The following is a 21,788-nucleotide window of genomic DNA, read 5'->3' as shown; positions in this document are numbered from 1 at the left end:
AGAGACAGGGCCTTTGCCAGAATTCTTGCTCTCCAACAGTTTACACAAGTGTTTGGGGACGATTCTTCCCACAGCCCCAGGCAGACCCCTTGTGTATCTGTGGGAGACCAGAAGGGTTTCTTCTGACCAGAGCCAGCAAGTAGTGCTGCCTGACTCTGGGAGCCCGTCCCCACTTCTTCAGGCTTTTCTTCTGGTGTCACTTCATCACTGGGCCTCCTTCAACTGACCTCTTTAACCCTGCAGAGGTTGTGGCTGATTTGAGAAATACAAACTCTTTTCTTAAATATTATTACATGTATCAGGTACATAGGTTCAAGGTCATGACTACCTGCACATTTGTACATGACTAACACAAATTGAAAGAAATTCTAATGGTGGCACAGATACGGCTCCCTCGACAAGCAAAAAAAGATGTTAGGTGCTATGTATACAACCAAAATGAGTTGCTTATCAAAACATTTTCGAAAGTGTTGTGAAAACTGTTTATGCCTGGAGCACAGGAACACTGTGATGACTGTGACAAACGTTGTGCAGAAACAACCATTGAAGATCCTGATTAACATTAAAGACTTTTGGTTGTGTTTTTTAGCAATATCATGTTCTTGTTGTTTGAAAAAAAGTTTTAATGTTTTTATATTTCATTAATTTCTACATTGTAACTGAAAATAATCATTTTATTATATATAAATGCAAATTTGTAGTTTTAAAAAAACTTAACATTCAGCATGTATGAGTAATGAATGTCTCTTGGATACATGTGACCTATGATATGCTGTAATTTTTTCAACTGTGACCTCTGCAGGGTTAAAACTAGTCCCTGCTGGTTCTAATCTTCCTTACTCTGCTTTTTTATTTTTAGAGAGAGGGGAAGGGAAGGAGAGTGTGAGAGAAACATCAATGTGTGGTTGCCTCTCGTGTGTCCCCTACTGGGGACCTGGCCTGCAACCCAGGCATGTGCCCTGACTGGGAATCGAACTGGCAACCCTTTGCTTCACAGGCCTGAGCTCAATCCACTGAGCTACACCAGCCAGGGCCCTTACTCTGCTTTTTAAAATACTTACATATATTCTTCTATCATACTATGTAATTTACTAACTTATGTTTGTTATTATTGCCTGTCTCCCCCTACTAGAATATCAGTAGGAGTCTGTGTGTCCTGCTCCTTGGGGCATCTCAGCCACCTAGGACAGGGCCTTAGAGAAGGCCTAGGCTCAGAGGCCAGTGTCTGAGAAATCAGAAAATAGCCTCTGAGACTTCTCCACTTGGTCTCATTGACCATAATTTGTCACCAAACAGAGGTGAGTTGTTAAGTCGGCAGTGAGTTTTACTGAGCTTCTTAGAGCGAAGCTGTTCATACCTGTTCAGGTGTCTCTAGCGTTGAGAATGAGAGGCCATGGCACCCTTTGAGGATGACCCTGAGAGGCTGTTAGGAGTTGAGGCCATGGAACAGCAGCAGAAGAGGGACGCTGGCCTTTGGTTGCAGAGGCCATAAGCTGACAGTAACACATGGTGTTCTTTTGAACAGATACAAGAGTTTGGTCACAGGGACCCGAGCGAGAGGAGTCATTGCTGTCCTCTGGGTGCTTGCCTTTTGCATTGGACTGACCCCCTTCCTGGGGTGGAACAGTAAAGACAGTGTCATCAACTGCACAAAGCCCTCAAACAGCACCATGAATGAAAGCTGCTGCTTTGTGAAGTGCCTCTTTGAGAACGTGGTCCCCATGAACTACATGGTGTATTTCAATTTTTTTGGCTGTGTCCTGCCCCCACTGCTCATAATGCTAGTGATCTACATCAAGATCTTCATGGTGGCCTGCAGGCAGCTTCAGCGTACTGAGCAGATGGACCACTCACAGACCGTTCTCCAGCGGGAGATCCACGCCGCCAAGTCCCTGGCCATGATTGTTGGGATTTTTGCTTTGTGCTGGCTACCAGTACACGCCATCAATTGTGTCACTCTTTTTCAGCCAGCTCAGGCTAAGAATAAGCCCAAGTGGGCCATGAACATGGCAATTCTCCTGTCACATGCCAACTCAGTTGTCAATCCCATTGTTTATGCCTACAGGAACCAAGACTTCCGCTATACTTTTCACAAAATCATCTCCAGGTATGTTCTCTGCCAGACAGATGTCTTCAAGAGTGGGAATGGGCAGGGGGTCGCACAGCCTGCTTTTGACACGGCCCTATGACCTAGGCTCTGTTCTCTTCAAGAAGGCACAAATTCACAATAAACCTAGGGACAGGACACAACTGACTGATTCTCATGTGAAAGACAGGCAGGCCTCAGGGGCACATGGGCTGCCTCTTGAGCACCCCCCTGGAGTTACCTACCACATGTCTAATTAACATATAGGTGTTATCTGTAGGGCTGACAAATATGCTCTTACTGTGCGGATGAAACCAATGGCCTGACTGGATTGTAAAAATGTTGTTTTGTTTTGGAAGTCTGTCTCTCTTATAGTAGAAAACAAAACTATTTTACTGTGAAACACTGAAATATTGTAATACATTTTTTTTTAACTTGGAGGCAATGGAAAAATAAAAGTTGGATATAACTAAAAACATACACTTATTTCTAGGAAGGAGACCAGGAAAATTAAGTATAAATCTCTTTAAAATTTATTGTTGTTCAAGTACAGTTGTCTCCGTTTCCCCTAACCTCACCTTCCACACTCGATCCTACCTCCCCTTGGCTTTGTTCATGTATCCTTTATACATGTTTTTGATAAGTAAAATTATTTAATCAAGAAACTACTATGTCAACTTATGGAAATGACACTCTCATACGTTCTTAAGTAGAACATCATCAGATAATAATTTTGGCAACATTCTTTTCCATGTATATCAAACTACCCTAGAGAAACAACCAGAGAAATGGGACCCTTCTTCTACAAGATTACATTTCCCCCTCCTGGAGTGAGTTCTGAATTTTACTTCTCTCCTAACTTCAAGATTTACCTATTTTCTGGATCTCAAACTGTGAAGTTTTTTATTACCATAAGTAAAATTACACAACTGTGTAATGATAGATGAAAAAAAGTTAAAAAGAAAACAAGCTTAGGGAATTGCATTGGCTTGACATACAGAGCTGTTAAGTACCTTCTTATTTTTTAGAAAGATTTTATTTATTTATTGTCAGAGGGGAGGGAACAATAGAGGGAGAGAAACAGCAATGTGTGGTTGCCTCTCATGCAACCCCTACTGGGGACCTGGCCTGCAACCCAGGCATGTGCCCTGACTGGGAATTGAACCAGCAACCCTTTGGTTCTCAGGCTGGAGCTCAGCCCTCTGAGCAACACCAGCCAGGGCTGTACGTATTTTCTATTCTTTATCCAGCCTAAGTTTCCCAAGTAGCATAAGTCTTGATAGCTTTTGCCAAACTTCATTGTAGCAAAAGGTTCTGCCAACCATGCAACACTGCACCACCTGTGGCCTTTTCACATAGCATCCATTCACTGGGACCAGGGTTGGAGGTTTCCTGAGCTGTGAGATCATCTTTTTCATTGGTTTGTTCATGGCTTCAATTGCTTCTGCAATGTCCCTGCAAAGACAATGCAGGTCTATGAACCCTCACAGGGACAGCAAATTCCTGCCCTTCTATGATCTCATTCTTGTCCTATTCTTGATGGTCAGCTTTACCTATTAAAGAGTTCTTGTCCTGTGCTGAAATCTGTCTCATTTTCATGTACCATAACTCCTGTGCACTCTCTTAGTGTCCAAACAAGTCAATTTTCTACCTTCTAATACTCCTCTTGGTATTGCTTTTGCCTTTTCTCTTTCAGAATGGACATCTGTAGTAAAGCTTCCTCCAGGACATCTGTTTCGGTCCCTTCCTTCATTTGGCTTGTTATATAAAGCTCAGAAATGCACGAAGAGCAAAACCAGTACTTCCCCTGGTCTAGGTACTACTGCTCTAACAGCCTCCTCAAACTAGTTTGGCACCAACACCACAGATAACCTGAAGCTTTGAAACCAGAACCCCACCCAGCAAGTGTTTTCATAGTCGCTGCTGGTTGGTCACATCTCTACTCCAATCTGTTATTGCAGCAGAATAATTTTCTGATTCCGTGGTAAAGCACTAACACTTACTCATTTGAATTTCATCCTACTCACTTTTGTCTACCTTTCAACCTCTTAAAAAAATTACTGTATTTTTGGACCATAAGACGCACCTTGGTTTTAGAGGGAATTTGGGAAAAAATTGAAGCACAACATGGTAAAATATTTAGTAACATACATAATATTTCACCAAATGTAAATGTAAACAGAACTCAACAGCAGCATTAACAACCATTATTCCTTCCAACTTGGGGGTGGGGTAGTGCATCTTATTGTCTGAAAAATATGGTACTACTACTTCAGTTACTTAATCTAACTGTGAACAAGACATCTATCAAGCTTTGAATCTAAAATGCTTGATTCTATCTAAATTTTTTTTTTAATCCATGGAGGTTAGAGACTGGTTCAGACTTACCACGGACACTTGTAAAGGGCTTCAAACCATACACACATCCTGGGTTCTAACCCACAGTGCTTTATATAGTCCAGAAGGAAAAAACAGACCAGAAAGTCTGTTTAGTTTTTTTTCCATAAAATAAAAGTCACATTTTTCATTTTCACTGATAACTTTATTGATTGGGTATTTTGAGTATGATGGTAGCTATCTCCTGCATGGTATAATGTTGACTGTTCTCAGTTAATGTCTTGATTTCATCGCTATCAACTTCAACTGGTCTACCTGACCATGGAGCATCATGCAGTGAGAAATCTCCAGCATGAAACTTCGCAAACCACTTTGACATGTTCAATCAGTCACAGCACTTTCTCCATACACAGCACAAATCTTTTTCTGCATTTCAGTTGCATTTTTTACATTTCTTGAAATAATAAAGCATACTATGCCAAAAACGTGTATTTTCTTCCATCTTCAATATTAAAATGGTTACACAAAAATTCCCCAACTTTGATTTTTTCTTTAAATGAATGCTGATATGACAGCTGTCACAATACAATCTAACCAAACTGTTCTGAATGAAGTTCAACACAACTAAGCACTACTAGAGCCATCTTATGGAAAAAGCCAAACAAACTTTTCGGCCAACCCGATACATCTACTTCACCTCTCTTCCCTGTGAACCATAGTAAGTTAAATCCACTTGTTTTGGGGACTATTTTATAAGACAATGATGCTCAATTTGTACCTTTTATGCTTCCTGTTTCTTCTCCATCAGTATGTCAGTCAACTGCTTGTCTGAGACGCTAAGCTGCTGACAGGTCCCCGTAACCTGACTGAGATAAACTGCCAAGAGATGCTTGCACTGGAACACAAAACACATAGACCCGCTGGACCCCGGCAGGGCCTGGCAAACCAAGCCCTCCCTATTACCACACCAAGCAGGGAAGGAGTGGGGCACACAGATTCTGGGCCTTGAATTCACTGCTTAAAAACTGCAGATAAAGAGGTGCAGATGTACCCTGTGTAGAAGTCACAGGGCACAAAGGAAGTCTTTCTTGGCTCACTGTTTTGGGAAACAGGCTGACACAGGGTATATAACCAACACAAGCTCATTTTAGTCCTCAGTTGTTTCTTTCCTCCTTGCCTTCAGAAAGCTATTACTAGCAACATTCCATGAGGTACTTTGTGGTTGGGTACTTTGTACAGAGATAATTTCTTTTAAATCTGACAGCTACCCACGAGAACAGCTCTTTGCCTCTGTTTTAACCAGGTGCTCAGAACCTACAGTTGACCCCTTTTGCCACCATTGTACATACTCCTGGGGGACAGGATCGGGTGGAGGGGTGAGGGTGGTGGAACCTTCACACACACTGGCCCATACACACTCTGGGGAGGAGCTCTAAGCCAGACCTTGTATCACAGGACACACAGCTATACCTACTGAACGGGCCCTGGTTTAATTGTGTCATCTAATAGGTGAAACAAACCTATGGCCCATCAGCTATGAATGTGGCCTCTCATACAATGGGATACCCAATTGGCCACCCAGTTTCCAATGAAGTTAACAGTGTAAGAGAAATGGGAAGAATGGAATGGATGCTATAATTTTCTTCTTTGGCAAAACTTGGAAATAGCTGCCCACTTTCAGGTGGGCAGTGCTTTCTCCTTGGGATCAGGAGCTACAGTACGTCCTTTTCCTTGCTTGATGCTCCGGACCATGAAATTAGCAAAAGCATCAGCGTGCCCTCCTGTTTCATGTGAAAGTCAAGCATGGTGGCACGCCAGGTGGTCTAACGGGCAGTGGGAGGGAACACCTCGTGGTTGGAGCTGGAGCTATGCAAGGCTGCCAACATCACACTCAGTTCACATTTTTATTGGCCTAATTCTCCAGTGCAAACTTATTAGTTCCCAGCCTTTTGGGATTATCTTGTCTTCCCCAATGCTTCATCTATGACCAATCAATCAATCAATCAATCATTATTCTCACCTGAGGACATGCTTACTGATCTTAGTGAGAGGTGAAGGGAGAAAGAGGACAGAACTATCGATCAGCTGCCTTTTGTACACACCCCAACTGGGACTGAACCCACGACCCTGACCAGGAATTGAAACCGTGACTGCTTGGTCCAGAGTACCACTCTCCAACCAAGTGAGCCACAATGGGCGGGGCTTGTCTGTCTGTTTCAACATGTGGTCAAGTCCTCATTTTGTACAACTGTTAAACCGTGAAGTAGGAGCCAACAATTTCTCTCCCGACTGGAATGCTGTGGGCAGGGCCTCCCCCTCACCAGCAGGCTGTCACTCTTCCGTATCACTGAGAAGGCAAAGGCAGGACAGGAGCAGTAGTGGCAGGAAGCCAAGCATGTATATGTTTTACCAGAACTTCCAAGTACCTAGAAAGAAAAGGACAGACGAGATAAAATTTCCAAAGGTGTGCTGGAAACTGCCTCCTTCCCTTGATTGTGAACACTGATTTGTGAACGTTTTTTTTCAAGTTTCCTTGAATCTATTTGGTGACTCATTACTCTGCAAACTGCACTGGGAAGAATGGCAGTATTGTTTTACAAAAAAGTGGAAACTCTACTTCCCTGTGTGCACACTCTTCCCTCTGTCTCAGTGCTTTGCCCTTGAGTACTTCATACAATGAAACCGAGGAGTTTCAGGCCAAACAGTCCGCTCAAAGCATTACTTCTCTGCTTAGTGACTCAAAGGGCTGGCTGTGTAAGATTACTATAAAGAGGTGGGGGGCGGGGCACTCCCCTCCCTCATCTACACTTTACTGGGGTTTCTTACTTAACCTGTGATATTTCTCATAGCTTGTGTGCAGATTTCTAACGCTTCCACCACACACCTGAGAGTATGAAAACAGGTGAAGGGTAAGGAGAGAGACAGAAAGGAAATGGGAAGTCTTTGAAAAGCATTTGAGAGAAGCAGGGAGAATAAAGAACCTTGCAAAAGGGATGACTCAGCTGCTCAGGATGGAGGTCTCAGAACGAGGCAAGCCCGGATCTGCCTATTCATCTAGCAGGATGGAAGGAAAATACAGATATGAGAGGGGCTGGGAAGAGGTCCCCAAACAAAAAGCCTTGTTGGCAATCAAGGAACAAAAAAGAAAGATGGGTAGGGAAAACATGATGTATCTGTGACAGACTTATTGGAGAACTCAAGTCTCTCACAAAACAGCACAAAACAAAAATGTTGAGCACTTCATTCCTGAAGTTAACTTCCAAACTTGAATGTAAAACTTTCCAAACTTGAATTAGTATTCAAAGGAAGTAGAAACATCCCAAGGGTTATTTTACAATGAGTTGCGAATTGCTATTTAGGAATCTGCCACGGTGCTTTCTAATTAATTTTAGGCTCAAGATGGCAACCTAAAATGAAAAGGGCAGGACTTTTTTTTATTTTGAAAAATATTACAATGTCAGCACTCCCAGAATTCTTTCCTCTGTCTCCTCCACAAAAAAATAAAGCAACAGGTGAGGCTTCAACAAATGAACTGCACTGTAATAGTGTGCCTCTGTCAGTTGTCTGGTGGTTCACAATGTGGCCATTCACTGTGTTTTTTGGCCAACTCAGTAGAATTCCTCAGGGGTCGCTAGATTACCAGAAATGGCCAGTGACTGCGTAAGAAGATGCCTATTATACCCATTCAAAATTTCAGTCTTGGTTACAAATTTGGTATAAAAAAACCCTGCATCTTACATAATTTCCATTCTCAAGACACTGATGTTTTAAACATATCACCTACACCACCAAGTATCAGTGAAGGAATTTCCCCAGTGTGTCTTGGAAAACCTAAACTTAAGGGAGACTGTTTTCCACTTAATCCTGGAAGAGAGCCCATCAACATCCAGCAGTGACATTAACTCTTAGGTTTCCAAATTATTGCCAACCAATGACTTTAGTTATCTCCTGATCTTTCTAGATACACAGTTAAGCCGGCATAAGCCCCTGGAATTCCACATTGACTTGACTGGTCCACTGGTTCCTTCTTATCAAGGGTCCTCAAACCATCAGAATACTCTCTGGATTATGTTGAATAAATAAATGCCTAGTGACTCAGAGATGGGGAGAAACTCTAGTTTCCCTTGCCTGATCCTTTCAAAGGTTGGCTAAGACTAAAAATAACTACCTGAGGCAGTAAATACCATAAAGAGATAGCAAATAATCAATTTGCTCCTTCCTCATCTAACAGTGGACACCTAATGAACCCAAAAATCAGGAAAAAATCTGAGCCAGAAATGTTCAAACTGGAAATTGACGTTAGGGACCATCTAATTGAATTCCTTTACTCTTCAATAGAAAAAATGATCTGTTACAGGAATGCTCCCAGCTCTCCCACTCAGAGTCTGAGATACATCCCAGGAAAGAAAGCTTTTTAAAAAAGAAACATGCAGGGAAGAGGCTACCAAGGCTCACGACTGGACCCGTAAGAACGTCGCTTGGAGGAAGTCCGCTGTGGCTGCAGTGAGGTTCTAAGGAGGGTCACCCGCCTTAGATGCCATCCACTCAAAGTACATTTTTAAAAACCGTCACCTAAGGATAGGTTCACTGATTTTAGAAAGTGGGGGAGAGACTGACTGGTTGTCTCCTGCATGTTCCCTGACTGGAGATAGAGCCCACAGCCTTTTGGTGTACGGGATGACACTCCCACCCACTGAGCCACCCTGTCAGGGCACAGCACAGTTTTATGACTGCTCTAAGCCTCTCAGGGCAGATCACAGGAGTAAACTGCATTCTCTATTGTTCTGCATGTTCGGTGCCTCTCTCTGAAAAAGGATTATACATTCCTGCCCTATTACATACAGGCTAATTATGTGATCTACTTTGGCCAGAAAAATGTGAGTAGTCAAGCAGAACATTAAAAACTGGTGCATACCACAACCTCGTTTCCTTTTGCTCTCAGATCCACAAAGGTCTAGACAGGGAGGGGTTTCTCTGCGAATGGAGACCCCTGAGGACAGATGTTTTAGAGCAGAACTGCAATGGACTCTTAACAGACATGCACCATGAATGACGTACAAAACACTGTTTTTGTAAACCTTTGAAATTTGCGGGTCATTGTTACCACAACATAATGTAAACTCTCTGGACATGCATTTTCATTCCTAGGTGAACCAGAAAAGGTTTATAGAAAAGCTACCCAGGTGATAACAACATAATGGCGACTTTTACATTGTACCTGAAAGACAGTGAGGACATGAGAAGGCTGACCTGTGGGAGATAACCAGCAGGGTGGCACAGCACCATCTGCCCCAACCTTATCGTCTCACAGGACCTCTTACTATATTACAATACAATGAAACCATTATGGTTAATTTGAGGGTACATGTAAGGTTTCTATAGCCTCATTTAATTCAAAATCCAAGCTGAGAGACATAATTCCAGGAGGTCAGCATTTCTTTTTTTTTTTAAAGATTTTATTTATTTATCTTTAGAGGGGAAGGGAAGGAGAGAGGGGGGGCTAATTTGCCATCTTAGACATTTTTTAAAAAAGATTTTATATTTACTTTTTTTTTTTTTTTAAGACAGAGACAGGAGGGAGAGATAGAAACATCAACGCGTGGTGGTTGCCTCTCACGAGCCCCCTACTGGCGACCTGACCAGCCCACAATCCAGGCATGTGCCCTAGCTTAGAAATCAAACCCACAACCCTTCAGTTTGCAGGCTGGCACTCAATCCACTGAGTCACACCAACCAGGGCAGAAGTTAGCATTTTCATGATGAATAAAGTAATGGAATATATTACAGAGTGTGAATGATAAAAACAAGTCATGGTATCCTGGGAGGTACAAAAAGTCAACAATAACAAATATTTCAAACAAAATCTTTTAGATTTTAACTAATAACTAGATAACGGAACTAGAGAGCAGCTGCAAGTCCACTTGGGCAGGTCAAGTGTTATGCTGATATTGGAACCAAGACAAAAAAAAAATCTGAAACTGAAAGACATGGGAAAAACTCAAAGGTCCTTCTTGTTCAGGATGTTTTTAGCTGTATAAAAACAAAACAAAAATAAAAACGCAAGGAAAGAAAATGAAAATAGTGAGGCATGGAGAGGCATCAGGCAGCTGGGACTTCCCCGGGGTGCTCGCTCATTCCCTACCCCCCCCTGGCCAAGTGCCCGCCTGCCCAGGGTCTGTGGACAAGGTGCGGGCCTCTCTGCACTGATGGAGGCCCCACCATGGCCCAGCAGAGAGCCCTGCCACAGAGCAAGGGGATACTGGTGCAGTCTTACAACAAGCCGCTCAAGGATCACATCTAGTCCATCAGGCACAACTTCACCAAGATCATCAGGACCACTGAGGTCTGAGCTGGCAAAATCCCTGATGAAGCTCGAGTCCAACCTCAAGCAGTTCCTCATCCTGAATGACTTCAATGCAGTGAACCAGGCCACTGAACAGCACAACCAGCAGCTGCGAGCACTGTAGGAGTGTGACTGACTGGAAGCTCATCACCCTGCGGAACAAGATTGTCATCAACTTCTATGAGCTGGAGGAGAAGCATTACTCAACCAGGTACAAAAAGGGCTGCACCTGGACCTGCAGATGAGGGCCTGGCCCTGCCCGACCTGGCGCCCCAAAAGTCCTATTTACCCAAACCCTGCCTGGTCTCCAGCACAGAACCCCATGTCCAGTTGCAGGGCAGAGCTCCTGGTAAGACCATCTGATCCACAGACACTTTGTACCATCCAGTGGGCCCCAGGCACTGGGATCAAACTCAGAACTTCAAGGGATGGGAGGGCCAGAGCCAGGGTTCCTGCTCAGGGTGCTGGCTGTCCCTTTTTGAACTGTCTGCTCCTTTTAACTTTTAAAATATATATATTTTATTTATTTTTAGAGAGGGGAAGGGAGGGGGAGAAACATCTTTGTATGGTTGCCTCACATGGGCACCCACCTGGGGACCTGGCCTGAAATTCAGGCAGGTGCCCTGACTGGGAATCAAACTGGCAACCTTTTGGTTTGAAGGCCAGCACTCAATCCACTGAGCCACACCAGCCAGGATTCCTTTTAGCTTTTTAATCAATATCTAATCACACATCCCAGCCAAGGCTGTGCTAGCTCCTCTTGGCCACCCTGGCTATGTCCAGGATGCAGTGTTTGCCCAGGGAGACAATTCCATGTGGGTACCACCAAACCCCCAGTGTGTGTGTGTGTGGGGGGGGAGCGGGGGTCCTGGGAAGGAGGTAAAATCCCAAGCAGAGGATGACTGTGAAAGCCAGAGCCCTACTCCATGCCAGGCCCACACTGGGCCCCAGGGATACCACAGTGAACACAGCCCATCATCCCAGCCTTCATGCAGCTACTTAGAATCCTGAAACCTGAGGCCTTTGAGCGAGAGGGGCCCTGGGAAAGCTCAGTCCAAGTGTAACTTACATAGCGGGAAACTGAGGCTACAGACTGGGAGGCTGTGTACCTTCATCCCCATTAGCTTGGAAAATCCAGACTTGGCCCAGCAGACATGGAGCCCATATCCCCTAGTGCTTTTGCCCAGAGGAGGCTGTCCTTCCTACAGTGCTTTAAAGGCTCCTTTCTGCCTCACAGGAGCCACCCTGGAGTGGGGGGGGGGGGGCAGGCACAGATACCCAGTGCCAGCATGGCCTGTGGTCTGGGGCTTGGATTCAGTGCCACCCCTCATGATCCCTGCCCATCTGGAGCAGTTCTAACTTTTCCAGAGCATTCTAGGGATGCCTCTGGTCCCTAATACCCACTGGCTCAGCAGACATGTGACAATCACCTCCTCACATGCCAGGCCTTCAGAGAAGGATCCTGAGTGAGTCCCTGGGGGGTTCTCAGACCCTGCTGAAGACACTGCTCATAGTCCCACTGGTTTTTAGCATCCCTTCACATTCCCATGTTTGTCCCCATTACCCCCCAAGGCCAGGTATCTAGCCTGAGCAACTACAGGACAGCGATTCAGCCCTGCCTCTTAAGGGTGGCGGTGGGGGCTACAACAGCTACATGGCAGGGCAGACACCTTATAGGTCAGTAGAGGGACCTGCGGAGGCCACAGACCTGCATCAGCTGGTCCTGCGTGGCTCCTCCCTTTAAGTTGCTAAAGGGCCTAATGCGGGGCATCCCCATGTGCCTCCTGCTCAGCCAGGCCTGCCTGACAGTGTGTCTGCACAGAGGAAAGAGGCTGGGATGGGGTGCCGTTTTCTTCACCAGGCTTCTGTCTCACTCTCTCCCCCAACTCCCATCTCTCTGGGTCTCTGGTGGTGGAAAAGCTTGAGGCTTTGTGAAGCTAATGATCTGCCTCTGTGAGGAGCTCACTGGAGGCGGGGCCTCAACACTGACACTGCTAGTGACTTCTCAGCTCCTCTGCTGGCATCCTCAGAGCCCAGTGCTGGCTCCTGACAGGCTGCTGCCCCTGCCCACTCCTATGCTAGCAGCTCAGCACCACAGAGCATGCCTGAGCCTCTCCAGGTGCTCCCCCCCAGCTTCTAAGATCTTAGGAACAAAATCTGGTGCCCCCTCCTGCTGCTGAAGCCTCACTCCTCTCTGCCTTGGCCCCCACTTGGGGAGCCATTCAGGCCTCCTTGGGAACCTTGCTGGCCCAGGGGCAGCCAGGAGTGTGGAGGGAAAGAGTTACCTCAACCATTTCCAGGGAGGCCCACTCTTTGTCCAGTCACCTATGTTCACTACCTTCCCAGGCAGCTGGGTGGAAGAAGTTTCCAGAGCAGTCTGGTCTGTTGAGGACCTAGCAGCAGTAGAGTGTGCCTGATGTCAGGAGACCTGACCTGAGCCTGCTGTTTAATGTGGGGAGGGGGCTCTGCAGGGCCGGGGGTGGGAGACTAGTTCACACAAAAGCCCAGCAGGTGAGGATCCTTCCTAGTTCTGCACACACATTTTGGTTATTTTTTTCATAAGAAAATGTTGAATAAAAATAGCACTGCCCTTTAAAAAAAAGAAAATTAAAATACCTCCTCAGGTATAAACATTATTTAATAGCTCTGATTCTTAATCTATAAATTCACCAGGAAAAAGGTTCTAACATGCAGCCTCTTTTAAGTAAATACAATGCAAAAGTTATAACTGCAGCGTTCAACGCTAATTACCCCATTATCCTTAATTAAGAAATGTATGAAGATTTTGCCAGGTCAGCTACATTATGCTACAATATTGAATGGCAAGTTAATTCACTAAGCAAAGGCACCTACTGCCCGAGCAGGCTTCACTCATGTCAATCACTCACAAAGCATTATTAACTGACATGGTCTCAGCTCTGACAAGTTCAATGGATATAAGTCAGAATCCAAACACTGAATTATTTCCCCCTTCCAGATCTTCATCATGGCCTGAATTACATTTATAAGAGATGACCCTTCTAAGCCAGGCACAAAATTTTGGAAAATAAAAATATGTACTTTTATTTTATTCACAATATTCCTGTCCCTCAATCCCAGCTTCATTTACCATTGTCTTCTGTAGCTAAACTGGGGGAGGGGGGGGTTGGGTCTGGCTCAGTGTTGATATAAAGACCAGCAGTGTACAACAGCACTTACAAAATCCCAGCTGCCGGCTATGACTATTAGTTTCCTTTTCTGACTCTGTTTCCTGAAAGATACACTGCTGGGCTTTTGAGGAATGAAAAAAAGCACATGAAAGTAATTCAGAGCCTGATAAGAGGCTGTTACTTTATAAAATCTACTTGTGTTAAACCCTAGACTCTAGAGCACAGATGGCAAACACAAGGCCCGTGGGCTGAATCCTGCCCTCTACCTTGTTTTTTCTGGCCCAGCACCTTGTTTCTACCTGGTGGCAGTGCTAAGCTTTGTCTCCCTAGTTAAGGAGTAGTTACATTTATACAGTCCTGAAATTACATTCGGTCCTTTGAAGGCAACCACGAGGCTGATGTGGCCCTTGATAAAAATGAGTTTGATGCCCCTGCTCTAGAGGTTGGGCAAAATTTAGGTCCAAGCAGACTGCATTTGGTGCAGTTTGACCTTTAGTAAATATACCCGGAAAACAATTTTAAAAGATCATTTCTGATGAATATGAGCATATGGAAGGACCTCAAAAATACATTTTGGCTTTTGCTTGTAAGCAAGAGATAATGAACAAGATGAAGATGTCAGTACATTTTCGGCGGGGAGGGGTTAGGGAAGTACCTCTACTATCAAACAATGGCAAATCAGAAGTCAACTGCAGTCATCAGATGGGAGAAAATAGCCCCTCCACACCATTGGTGGTTCTATACAGTGCTACTGTGCAGAGTTGACAGGCCATACCTATCTCATCTTAATTACTAACACACTAATTTTACTAAGTTGAATCAAATGCTTTTCAACAGTGCAGGAAATACTTAAGGCTGGTCACCAACTTCCACAGAAATTTTTGAGAACATTTTGCACCAAGGGGTTTCTGCTGAGATTCCCCCACCTCTAGATTTCTACCTGATAAACATGCCTCCCACTGGGTGATGAGATTAAAGTGATGGACTGTCGGTCAACGAGGTCCAAGGCCTGGAGGGCTGATGATCCAAAGACAAACTTCAGCCTGGGAAACACAAAGGTTTCAGGTTAGACTGCCTGACTCTTAAACTCACTTCAGTAACTCGACCCAAAGGATCACCAGAACCACTTTTAAAATTTTTAATTCATTTTAGTTTGGAAAAAAATATAGCAAAAACCCATGCAATCAATCCCCCAGAATGTTAACATGTTATTTACAAATAAAGAAGCCTCTTTTATGCCTCATAGTGCTTCCTATTCTTCCAAACCTTCCTTCATTCTTGAGACAACCACAAGCATTTGTTGGTTTCCTTCCTAATAATGTCCTTGTATTTTATTACACTTAGTATACGTGTATATGTATGTTTACACACATACACACGCATTATACATGGTATTGTTTTATAAGTTTTAAAACAAAAGTGTATTGTAGACTTTTTGGTAACTTTCCCTACTCAACATGCTTTAGAAAATGATGCATACTGATATATATATATTTTTAAATTAACTTGTGAATAATGTTCTATTGTATGTATAAAAGTAGTAGGTACATATTCTTCAGTTTAAGAACTAAATTAGAGGTTAAGAACTCTACCGGTGGGCGTTCTGATTGTTTCCATTTTACTCTAATATAAATAATAATCGCCCCTGTGCCTGTCCCTTAGTACACACATATGAGAATTTTTCCTGGTTTAAGTAAAAGCAGAATTGCTAGGTCTTAGGATATGTGCAGGAAATTTTTCAGCAGGTGTTGACAATATCTGTCTACAGTGGAAACAGCATCGCCCCCAGCACTGTGAAGTTCTATTTTCTCCACATTGTCACCAACATCAGTGTTAAGATTTCTTCATGTCTGACTGTCTGATGAGTGTTAAATTTGTACTTTTTGATTAGTAATAAAGGCCATTCAGCTGTTAATGATCTATCAAAAATGCGGGAAAATTCTTATGTTAGATGAGTAAAGTCAGACACAAAATTATAAATTTAGAAACTCTCAATATTAATTTTTCTAAAAAAAACTATGATTACCTCAAAATAAAACTAAAAAACCCCACAAAACTCAAAAGGTAATAAACCAAAACATAACACTGATTATCATTGGCTGATATGACTGTTAATACTTTTCATGTTTTATTTTCCAAAAACTTTTTTTAAACAAGTATGGATTATTTTTATAAACTGGAAAATAAAGTGGTTGGGTTAAATCAAAAATGAAAAGTTAAGTGCTTTAACTTAACTTTTGTGATTTGACAGAGACAAGGATAGAACTACTAAGACTTCAAAATTAAAATGTTCAACTTCTTCATTTTCCAACAAACTAGTCTCTTTATACAACAAACTATCGGAATCAGGAGAGTTCTTCAACTTTTTTACATTAAAAATAGAGAGATTATTTATGGACAAGAAAAAAATTTGGTGACTTTATCAGAGGTAATCACAATAAACTTTAAAAATGGATCTAACAAAAAATTTTCAACCTGCCTTGTCCACCTTGTAATACACTGTATCTCTTGAATGCAATATTTTTCTCTATCTTTTTTTTTAGAAAGTTTTAATTTAATTTTATTTATTTATCTTTAGAAGGGAAGGGTTAGGGAGAGAAATATCAATGTATGGTTGCCTCTCGTGCGTCCTCTGCTGGGAACTGGCCTGCAATCCAGGCATGTGCCCTGACTGGGAATCAAACCGCAATCCTTTGGTTCGCAGGCCCGTGCTCAATCCACTGAGCTATACCAGCCAGGGCTCTCTATCACTTTTAACAGTTACAAAGAATTTCACTGTAAAGATGAATTACTTTTATTTTTCCCTAACTCTATTTTGTGAAAAATTAAATCTAATTAAATCTAATATGAATTAGACTGTTTTCATGGTTTAGTTCTTTGCTACCATAAACAATATGAAAGAATATGTTCACTACATAATCTTTATGAATATCTTTGATTGCTTCTTTGGTACACATTTTTACGAATAGAATTCTGGGTCAAAGAATATGCATGTTTTTAAAAAGATTTTTATTTCTTTTTAGACAGAGTGGGAGGAAGAGAGGGAAACATTAATGTCTGGTTGCCTTTTGTGCGCCCCGCACTGAGGACCTGGCCTGAAACCCAGGTATATACCCTAACTGGGAATCAAACTGGTGACCCCTAGGTTCACAGCCTGACACTCAGGCCACTGAGCCACACCAGCCAGGACAGAATATGAGTGTTTTAAAGTTCTACTGCTTATTGTCAGCTTACCTTCCAAAGTACACTCCTATTGCCAGGGTATCAGTTATCCTTTACTCCATGCTCTGGCCAACATTTGGAACATTCTTACCAACATCTCTTTTGTGGTAGCCAGTTTAATTTGTATTTTTATGACAACCAAGATTTACCTCTCCCCCCAAAGTTTTTTTGATAATATACATTTTTTTATTTGCTTGCCTTGTTTTAAAAGTAATTTTTTAAATTTTATTTATTTTTTAGATTTTATTTATCTTTAGAAGCAAAGGGAAAGAGAGAGGGAGAGAAATATCAGTGTATGGTTGCTTCTCGTGTGTCCCCTGCTGGGAACTGGCCTGCAACCCAGGCATGTGCCCTGACTGGAAATCGAACCGTGATCCTTTGATTCGCAGGCCCATGCTCAATCCACTGAGCTACACCAGCCAGGGCCTAAAAGTAGTAATTTTTATATGAATAATGTGTTATTAGAAAAAACATAAGGGATTACCTATGGATAATTCTGTATGAGAACACATGGCTTCTTTAAAACATAATCTTTGTCGGGCCTGCGAACCAGACAATGACGGCTCGATTCCCAGTCAGGGCACATACTGGGGTTGCAGGCCGGTTCCCTGCAGGCCAGTTCCCAGCAGGGGACGCACGGCAACCGTACATTGACGTTTCTCTCCCTCTTTCCTTCCCTTCCCCTCTAAAGATAAATAAATAAAATCTTAAAAAAAAAAAACCATAAAAAACACATAATCTTTGTAAAAAAGATTTTAAAAGCAGATAAAAGGTTAAAGCCCTTAAGTCCTACCTCCTTCATCTCCGCTATGAAGATCACTAGTATAGGTTGGTGTACATTCTTTTGGACTTTTAAACATATACATATATATATATATATATATATATATATATACACACACACACACACATACATGCAATGACATGCTCTTTACTCCTAGGTAGCTTTCATTTTTTTTTCTTGCTATTGAGAATGTAATTCTATTTTTGAACTATGTGTATGAAACAAAAACATTTTTAATTTCTATATTAAAAAATTATTCTCTTGGTTTAAAAAAAGTAGTTATATCACCTATAAATAACAACAATTATCTTTAGTTGCAGTTAGGCATACCTCTAATTTCTTGCACCAGCTATACTTCTAGAATAATGTTACACAAAAGTGGCACACAGGACAATGTCGGAATGCCTTGTACAATCAAACATGGTTTTGGCTATTCACTTGAAACAGGTTTTTAATAATCATGTCAAGAAAATATTGTTCCTAGTTTAGTAAGAATATTTTTAAAAATCAAGAATTTATGTTAAAAGGATTTGGCTTTTAAGACACATTAATGACTAAAACCCCCCACATACAACAGGATATATACTTACGATAATAGATGCTCATCAGGAACTGTAAAACAGGGATGGAAAGAAAGTTACTCATTGACTGCAAACATACCATTTTTCAGATTGTAAGACACACACCCCAAATTTGGGAGGGAAATGGGGGTGCATCGTATAGTCTGAATGTAGCTTACCTGTGTGTGGGGGGGCAGCACTGGAGCAGGGTCACAGGTTATTAAATATTTTAACACGTTTTTTGCTTCAAATTTTTTTCCCTATTTTTCTTCTCTAAAACCTAGGTGCGTCTTATGGTCCTTAAAATGCGATAACCATTGACTGCAAACATAAAAATCTTAAAAGAGCCCTGCCTGGGTAGCTCAGTTTGTTAGAGCATCATCCTGATACACCAAGGTTGTGTCTTCAATATCTAGTCAGGTGACATACAAGAAACTACCAATGAATGCATAAACAAGTAAAACAACAAATCTCTCTCTAAAATCAATGAAAATAATTTTTTCAAAATCTTAAAAGGACTATAACCAAAAAGACTTTTGTGTAAGACAGTGAATTGAGCCTATGTATCTAATTGTACTCCTTCCCAATATTCCACTAAATAATAAGACTTTTTAAATAAAAACATAAACTCCCACCCTGGCTCGTATGGCTCCGTGGATACCAGTCTTGGAACCGAGAGGTCGCTGGTTGGATTCTCATTCAGGGCACATGCCCGGGTTGCCAGCCAAGTCCCCAGCTGAGGACATGCCCAACGGATGTACCTCTTGCACACTGATGTTTCTCTCCCTCTTCTTCCCTTCCCCTGTCTATAAAAGTAAATAAATAAAATCTTTAAAAAAAAAAAAAGCATAAACCTCCAACAATACTGACAGGGAGAAACAATACCTAAGATATGTTGGAAAATAATTTACAAGACCTGACAAAAGTGAATCCTAGGCTAGCAATGATGAGAACCAAGCAACAATCTGATTTACACTCCAGAATCTACTATCTTCCCCTCAACCCCCCCAAAGAAAACCTCTCAGAAACTGGTGATACCAGATAGCTCTGGAGGTGGGGATGAAACAGGGGGGTTAAAATAAGATTCTTTGAAAGTAAGTTTAAGAAGCTAGAAGTTGACAGACTAATACTTTCAGAAGCCTGAAAAAATATTATTTCCAACATAAAATTTAATACGTTGCCTATCAATTAAGTGTGAGGGTAGAAAAAGAACATTTCTCAGACATGTAAAGTCTCAAAAACCATATCTCTTATTTTTCTCCAAGAAGTTATTACAGTGTCACTTCTATAAAATAAAGTAGCAAACCAAGAAAAAGAAAATCGTAGAACTACAAGGTACAATATTAGTGATGGGAATTCCCAGGATAAAAATAATGAAGGGAGATCTCAAGAGGCAGCTGGGGGAGCAGCCAGTTCCCCTACCAAAGCTAGTCAGAGGGCTCTGGGAGAGACTTCCACAGAAAATGAGACTGATCAAACCTCTCATTCAAATGAACATCTTGAACATAAATTTAGAATACTGATGAAGAATTTGAGGTTGAACTAGAGAAACAAAGACAACTAAACAAGCACATATTCACAACTATGGCAGCTGTAACTCCAGGGAAAATGTACAGTTTCACAGGAAAGGAAAAATAATCACACCTTCCTACATGGCTCAGTTGTGATTATATCATTATACAAATGTACTCAGAATCCTGCTCTAAAAACATTACCACTGAAGGATGAGGGTCAGGAAGAATGTATGACTAGCACAAAGATCTTTAAGCACAAAAATAAACACAACAGCAGCGGTGGTCCATCTGTCTGAGCTATGAGCACCAGGGTCAATCCTCAAACATGCCATAGCGCTGGACAAACAGGAGCGGACAGAGCCCCATTTGGCAACCACGGTTTGAGCTGACAACAGATTTACTTTTTTCTTGCCCTTTTTGGGATCAGAACGTGTTTGGATACCTGGCTAGCCTAATCTTCTAAGTGTGTGTGTGTATATATATGTGTGTGTGTATATACGTGTATATATATATATATATGTATATATGTGTGTGTATATATATATATTATATATATCACCTTAGTGTTAACTGAAATGAGAAAAAAGATTGGCTTACTCTTCTCAATTCTTTAAAAACAGTGCAGTCCATAGGCCCTGGCCAGTTAGAGCATCCTCCCAGTGCTCCAAGCTTGTGGTTCAATCCCCATCAGGGCACATACAAGAATCAACCAACGAATGCATCAATAACAGGAACAAATTGATGTTTTTCTCTCTCTTCCCCTTCCCCTCTTTCTCTAAAATCAGTAAGTTAAAAAAAAACTTTAAACCTGCTGTAGTGAATAAGTAATGGCTATTGAGCCTACTTTGCTATTTATTAACTGTCCATTTTTACACCAGTTGAGTAGTTCTAGTTAGCCGATGCATTTGATCCCAAGTATCCTCTTCGTGCTTTGTCCTAAGTTCCTCGCTGTGGTTATGGTGAGCACCGTCACAGAGCGCGCTCCGCCGGTTGGGGAAAAAGGTACTCTCACAAAAGTCAGACTCACCCCAGTCACTGCTTGTGCATTTGGGTTTTGTGGCCCTAAAATATTTGCTAATGAAAGTATGAGAAGACTAAAGTTAACCTAAGATCATGAAAAAAAGAGTACTGTCACGTTTAACAACTTAAAAATTTGCCTTTCTATGAGCCCGTGGAGGTTTCCGTCCCTTCTGCCCTCCCGGCCCTGAGTTCTCCCCTGGGCCTCCCACTAGCTGACGGGGGGGGGGGGGGGGGCGTAGCCAGCAACCGCATTATCCCCGGACACATTTAGCTTTTCTCTTTTCTCCCCTCGCCCACCCCAACCTTTCCCCCTCTTCCTCCTCCCTTTTTTCTTTTTGTTTTTTTACGAACCAGGGGGTTTGGAGACAGAATGGCACCGAAAACAAGCACCCGTTTGAACGGGAGGGGAGCACAGAGTCCAGGACCCGAACGCGGCGCCCCGCGGACCAGCAGACCCCCGCCTCCCGCCACCGGGGGGACGGGGCCCGCCCACGACCCGCCAGCCAGCCACAGGTCTCCCGCCCTCACTTCGCGCGCTGTCCCGCACCGCCGCGGCCATCTCGCTCAGCAGCTCCTCCACAACAGCTGGCAATGTGACCACCGGTAAGGCAACAGCCATGGCTCTATCACATACGGCCTCAGGCAGCGCAGCAGACGTACCGTCAAAACAGACCCGCGGACTACTAGCCCCACGGCGGGGACGGTGCCGCGCGGCGCCGTTACGTTTACTTGCGTCATCGCGCAGACGTCAGCAAGTTGCGTCATCGCGCAGA

At 42.8% G+C, this 21,788-nt stretch overlaps 2 protein-coding genes and 1 pseudogene across 2 annotated transcripts in view; 2 read left to right on the top strand and 1 right to left on the bottom strand.

Moving 5' to 3' along the window:
* ADORA2B (adenosine A2b receptor) overlaps positions 1 to 3,026 on the top strand; it is a 35,611-nt gene extending 32,585 nt beyond the window's left edge. The window contains exon 2 of the mRNA XM_037166240.2: positions 1,526 to 3,026. Coding sequence (XP_037022135.2) covers positions 1,526 to 2,189 — 664 coding nt within the window. The 3' untranslated portion in view covers positions 2,190 to 3,026. The remainder of the gene's footprint in view (positions 1 to 1,525) is intronic.
* A 74-nt stretch (positions 3,027 to 3,100) lies between these two features.
* ZSWIM7 (zinc finger SWIM-type containing 7) lies at positions 3,101 to 21,754 on the bottom strand. Its single transcript, XM_037166210.2, has 6 exons — positions 21,544 to 21,754; positions 18,512 to 18,533; positions 14,856 to 14,958; positions 6,745 to 6,849; positions 5,202 to 5,318; positions 3,101 to 3,541 (listed from the first exon to the last, which is right to left on the bottom strand). Exons 1-5 carry the CDS (start codon positions 21,632 to 21,634, stop codon positions 5,205 to 5,207), a joined length of 435 nt encoding a protein of 144 aa, XP_037022105.1. The 5' UTR covers positions 21,635 to 21,754; the 3' UTR covers positions 3,101 to 3,541; positions 5,202 to 5,204.
* LOC119064447 (mediator of RNA polymerase II transcription subunit 22-like) lies at positions 10,488 to 11,019 on the top strand (annotated as a pseudogene).
* Positions 21,755 to 21,788: the final 34 nt, after the last annotated feature.

Source organism: Artibeus jamaicensis, unplaced genomic scaffold (assembly GCF_021234435.1).
Source record: "Artibeus jamaicensis isolate MK-2021 breed Jamaican fruit bat unplaced genomic scaffold, CSHL_Jam_final contig_419, whole genome shotgun sequence".
NCBI lineage: Eukaryota > Metazoa > Chordata > Mammalia > Chiroptera > Phyllostomidae > Artibeus > Artibeus jamaicensis.
The sequence above is the reverse complement of the archived record's forward strand: the minus strand, read 5'-3'. Positions and strand labels throughout refer to the sequence as shown.